General features: G+C 41.6%; 1 protein-coding gene across 1 annotated transcript in view; it reads right to left on the bottom strand.

Moving 5' to 3' along the window:
* Positions 1-4,083, bottom strand: part of CRNKL1 (crooked neck pre-mRNA splicing factor 1) — a 15,272-nt gene extending 11,189 nt beyond the window's left edge. Inside the window, exons 1-4 of the mRNA XM_006163630.3 lie at positions 3,931-4,083; positions 2,777-2,868; positions 1,727-1,885; positions 892-1,058 (exon numbers count right to left, since the gene is read on the bottom strand). Of these exons, the coding sequence (XP_006163692.1) occupies positions 892-1,058; positions 1,727-1,812 (253 nt within the window). The 5' untranslated portion in view covers positions 1,813-1,885; positions 2,777-2,868; positions 3,931-4,083. The remainder of the gene's footprint in view (positions 1-891; positions 1,059-1,726; positions 1,886-2,776; positions 2,869-3,930) is intronic.
* Positions 4,084-5,993: the final 1,910 nt, after the last annotated feature.

The raw sequence follows: 5,993 nt of genomic DNA, 5'->3' as shown, positions 1-5,993 counted from the left end.
TGCTGAACCTCAGCTGGGAATGTGTACACTAGGGGCCTCAAATTTCTCACTGTTCAGCAAATGTCTGCAAAAGTGCTGCAACTGCTGATGTGGGGGCTACAAAAACATTTTAGCAATATGAAATCTGAATAATATGGATCGACTGTACTTCAGTTTCTAAAAGGGCTTTCATGCATATTATCTGACCTTCACAATCAGCCCGCCATAGGTACTTTTATTCTTGTTTTAAAGAAGAGGACACCAAGGCTCAAAGGAGTTAAATGACTCACTGGATCCAAATAGCTGGTCAGCATAAAATCTTTGGATGAATTCCAGTAATGGTGCTAATAAGAAACACAACCCTTAGAGAAAGGACAGAACTGGGCCCAGCCTTGGTAGCATACCAAAGTACAGTGGACTCGGATCCTGGCCTGGTCTACCTCAAACATGCCAGGGTCGGACATGCATGCCCAAGATCCTAATGAACTGGAAGAAGTGGACTGCAGCAGACAAGAGGGTGCACTACTCTTTCTCTCTCACATGCACACACTCTGTCATAAATCAAATAAACTTAAAAAAAAAAAAAAAAGGAAAGGAAAACAAAAACAGAACTGGCTAGAGCAGCCAAGGCCTTAACAAATCATTTTTCGCAAGGAACCACACAGCATTAGTGCCAAAAATATAAATAAGCAAAGGTCTCATTGAAAAGACTCAAACAATTACGCAGATCACAAATGTTCATTCTGACCAATCAGCAGCCTTACAAAATATTTATGTAACGCTGAGGACACCTGCATTCTTGTCTCCTAGCCTAATGTTAACGACTGTGTGTCCTGGCCACGATGACATCTCCATGGGAGGAGCGTCACCCAGGACAGTAATGGTACCACTCATATCTCCTTCAAAGGATATATCGTTCATAGATGGTGCGGGCCCGGTCCACCTCTTTGTATCTCAGCTCGAAGTTGATGTAGGAGTGCCAGGCTTGCTCCTCGGGCTGCCATTCCATCCAGCGCTCGAACACCTGCCGGGCTCCAGCGATGTTTCCCAGCATCTCCTCCATGTACGTGTACTTATACCTTTAACACAACCACCCATAAATACCGGCTGTGGTCAAAATGACTGAAGCAAAAAATACTTCGGCCAGTTCTAGTTTTTTCTTGGCTCAAAGGGGGAAAAAATTAAGCTTTTCATCTTTCCTAAAAGTTAAATTGAGCATATTTTCTTAAAATACAAATCTAAAAAACGATGGGCCATTGGGAAATAGGTAATTTTTCTTAAAAACTGCCTATTGTAACAAGTTTCTTATGCATAAAAGGTTGTCATCAATGCTATAGTTAAGATCACATCACTATTAAATATTACGACTTTAAGTAGAATATGGGACGTTAAAAAGTATTAAAGTACGTACAAAGAAAAGCAGGACGGAGCCAGGTGGTGCTGCAGTGGTAACGTGCCTGGACTCACATGGCAAAGGTCCCGGACTTACACTCTAGGACCTCTCTGAGCACAAGGGCATGTGCATACACCCATGATCCAGGACACCTGGGACTAGGGGTGGATCATTATGTGGGGACCTTACTGGGGACCCTTCCCTTCCTCTCATGGAATAAGCCATTTTTCTTAAGAGGTAGGATGCAACATTAAATGTATACAATGATTATACCTAGGTATATAAGGTAAATACACAGAGATGTGGGCCTTTTCTAGTCTATAAAAATCTACTGTCATTTGGTCAGAAACTTACCAGAACTGGTTGACTCGCGGGAGTGTAGTTATGGCTCGGTCCCAGATATTTCGAGCATGGTTGACCTGGCGATTCTTCATTTCCATTTCTGCATATTTCAGCCAGAGTGTAATATTTCGATAGTCTACATCCAAAGCACGCTCGTATATGGATCGAGCCCTTAAAAGCAAGATTTGAAGGGCATCAAAAGTGGTAACATACAACACATGGAGCAGTTATTTCAAACTATCCACAATGCCCTGCTATTTTATTAGCTGTCTACCATAAGCCAGCCTGTAAGTATTAAAAAATGAAGAGGGGCCAGCAGGTGGTATGGTGGTCGAGGTGCTGGAGTCCCATATGGCTGACCATAGTTTGAGTCCTGGACCTGGCGGCTTGCTTTCTCACTTTCCCTTTCTCTCTCTCTTTCTCTGGTGAGTTCACATGCCTTATAGCAAATTTAAAAAATAAATAAAATGAAAAAAAAATATGAAAAGAGAAGATGTTCTTAAATACCTTAAAAAGTCTTGTTACAGGGACAGCAGACAGCATAATGGTTACGTTGTTGGACTCTCAGGTCATTGTGGTTTGAGCTTAAGACAGACCTGGCAGTTCAAAACTCACGCTGGGCACATGTGCATGCATGCCCAAGATCCGAAGAGGGGAATGGAGAAGTGATTGCAGCATGGTCATCCCTCCTGGGGATGTCTGTCTGTCTCTCTCTAACCCTCGTGAGTGCTTACACCCTGTAGCAAAAAGCTATTTAAAAAAACAAAACAAAACAACAAAAAAAACTCAATATATCCAAACCCTAGGACAATGTGCTATTCCAGCTACAGGAAGTGTTCTGGATGGCAGACCCATCTATAGACCCTCTCTTTGTCTCTCCCCTCAGGCTTGCGATACCACAGTGCCCCTGAGGCCTCTCAAAGAACACTAAGGTACCATGGAACAAAAGCTGAAAATTAGTAACCAAAGGCATTCTCTTTTACCTGTGCCTTTTCTAATTTGTATCTGTTAACTGGTGACATCTTTACAATCTTTACAAAACTACAGTTTCAGCACTTTTACCTTTGAATCTCCTTCAGACTTTCTTCCCATTGTGCGTATTTTATCCAGTTACTAATCACAGTTCTGTTTTTCCTTATGTTATCTTCAAAAGTCTGGAAAGTGGCAAAAAGGGTCAAATTAAAGGAAAAATAACTAAAAAATGATTATCATCCTTTGCCTACAATAAGCCTGTGTTCTTGTTTAAGAGAAATTATATCCAGGAATCCTTGAGGAGTAAGAAACGCACTACAGAAGGTTATAACCACAAGTGTTTCGTGAAACTCTTCCATGTGAACAAAAAAAGAATTCATATAAAGAATTATTAGCAGAACTGTGGGTATTTTCTCCTATTGCCCATGACAATTAACTGATACTTTAATATGCCCTATACTTTTAGAAGATATTACCCTTAAATCTTTTCAGCATTCCTCAGAATTTCATATATAACTGAGAGCAAAAAATAAATAGACATAAAAAAGTAAGAAAGTGGTTTAAAATAGTCTTACATTCTAGAGAAATGAAGTCAAATCAGATCCCAGGGTCTTCTCATAGCAGTTTTCCCAGGACTGAACTTTTTTTTTTTTTTTTTTTTTTAAATTTGCTACACGATGTACGTGTTCTCTGGAGAATGAATGGGAAAGTGAGAAAGCAACCTGCATAGGGGATGGTCACACCACAATCCCTTTTCCTTGCTCTCCCTCCCCTGGGGGCCTTGGGCATATACATGTGCCCTGCATGTTTCCCAAGCGAATGGGTGTGGGATTTGAACAGTCATGTGGGCTCCAGTGGCATTAAGCACCATGCCACTGGCTGGCCCTAGGTCTAACCTTTGAATACAGAATGTGGTAGAGACAGAAGCTCACAGCCGAACCTGGCTCAGCCCACCCATTCCAGATGTCAGTTATTTCACCCACCGAACAGGTAAGCCTGCTAAAGTTCTACTTTTTATCACTGAAAATTATGTCCTTGATGGATTTAATTTCTGTATACTTTAAACAGATAACTTAGAGCAGATTTTATGAAACTCAATAAAAATGCAATTATCTGGTAAGCAGAAGTTACATTATTTATGCAGCTAGGGATGCTAACCTCATTTTACCTTACAGACTCTGGTAACAAGGAACTTTTGAAACAGACACATTCTTAACTGCTTAAGAGAGATCACAGGGACTGACCTTCCTTTTCCTTAGTTTGTAGTCATTTAACTCTTCTTCATCTGTGATCTTCTGTTGAGGTGGAGGCGGAAGAAGCTCAAGTTCTCTTTCTTTAGCTTCTCTTAAGAGTTGCTCAGCAGTGATCTGTACTTCAGCGGGGGCTTTATTTTTTACCTTTTATGAAAGAAGACATTTCTATTTTTGGTGGACACTCTTCACACAAGGTTTAAGAAACCAATACGCTTTTTATGATGTGTCAGCACAAGGCTCTTGTTACATGAAACATTACCATTGCTCCATGAGACTCAATAGAAAAATATAGTGTATTTTCTACCATATACCTAGTGTCTATTACAAAACTAGATGTAAATGTCTCAAGGGAAAAAGGCAGCAAGAATAATAGCAAGTTTTCCCTTTTTATTTTATTTATTTATTTTTTTGGAGAGATTTTTACCATAGGGCACATGTGCTCGTCAGAGATACTGAGAGAGACAGAAAGTGAGAAATCACCACCCCCCCACCAGGGAGGATGGCCACGTCACAATCCCTTCTCCATTCTGCTCTTGGGATTTTGGGCACGCACACACATGAGCCTGGCATAAGTTTCAAATTGCCAGGTCTGGGACTCAAACTGTGGATGACCAAGTGGAAGTCCAGTGCCTTAACCACTATGATACCTGCTGACCCTGCAAGTTTTCCCTTTTAGATGAGTACAATAACAAATGTTGAGGCTGTCCAAGTACAATTCTTCTATTATTATTATTTTGCAAAAATGTGTGCTCACCAGAGAAAGAGCGAGAAAAAGTAAGAAATCATCCCCTGGGGGAATGGTCACACTGCAATCCTTTCTCTTCCGTTCTCTTCTTGGATTTTGGGCATGCAAGCATACGAAGCACATGGCATGCTGCTGGTTTTGGGACTCAGACTGCAATCTGCCATGTGAGAGTCCAGCACCTTAACAACTACAACACTTTCTGGGCCCTAAGAATAAGTCTTAATAGAGATTCTGCTTTATCAAGTTACGTACACCACATACTTACCTTATATTACTTTTACTTAAAGAATTCTCAACTTTTTTTTTAATACCATGGGGTCTGGTCACAGCACAATTCCCTTTCCTCCCTTTCTGTTCATAATGATCCTGGGTACAGGGGCACATGAACCTAGCACGTTTTCAAGGCACTAGGGCCGGGATTCAGACTGCAGTCCACCACATGTGATCTGGATCCCTCCACATAGTCCTTAAGCACTATGCCATGGGCTGGCCCTTGGACTCATATTAATGTCCCAGTGGATCACTGGGTTTGGATGTTCATGGCATTTCCAGTCGAAGTCAAGAGTCAATACATTGCCATTGTTAGACTGTAAGCGCCTTGAGGTGTTCGAGCTGCGCTGTCCAACACAGGTGAGACGGGCTGTAAGTGTAAAATACACATTCGTCCTAAAAAGACCGAGTATGAAAAAAAGAATAAACTACCTTGTTAAACTTTTTTCATATCGATTACATTTTTAAATAATAATATTTTGGACATACTGGATTAAACATAATACATTCTTTAAATGGCAATCACCAGCTTTCTGTCTTGCAGTGTTTTGCTTTTTAATGTGCTTATGAGAAAAAATTTAGATTGTATATGTGGCTTACATTTTACTTCTATCGGAGTGGTGGTTCTCAATGTAAGTGTATGGAACTGAGTATAAGAAATCTTATTTAATGCCACACGTGGGGTGATGATGATGAAGAAAGGTCATCTTTAATGAAGGATAAGTGCTAGACACTGCTTCATATGCATTACCTCTGGGATCATCTAAACAGACATGGGGAGGTCGAGCTCTAGTCATCCGGGCTGGATAAACAGACTGGAGCGAGAGTATCGGCGGCGCCTGGGGACAGACTGCCACCTGTTAAGCACTTGCTAGGTTATCAGCCATCGATGGACATCTCTGAAATGCCACAACACGACTCCTGCCATCTGCTCTCATCCCTCCATTATCAGGTGGGTAAGTCACGGACTAAACCACACCAGTCCGGCAGAGCAGACCCCGCACTCCCCCGCCCCGGGCCCCACGGAGGCTGCAGCGCT

Source organism: Tupaia chinensis, unplaced genomic scaffold (genome assembly GCF_000334495.1).
Source record: "Tupaia chinensis unplaced genomic scaffold, TupChi_1.0 Scaffold142716_1, whole genome shotgun sequence".
In the NCBI taxonomy this organism is placed as follows: domain Eukaryota; kingdom Metazoa; phylum Chordata; class Mammalia; order Scandentia; family Tupaiidae; genus Tupaia; species Tupaia belangeri.
Note: the sequence above shows the minus strand (reverse complement) of the source record. Positions and strands in the feature narration are given on the sequence as shown.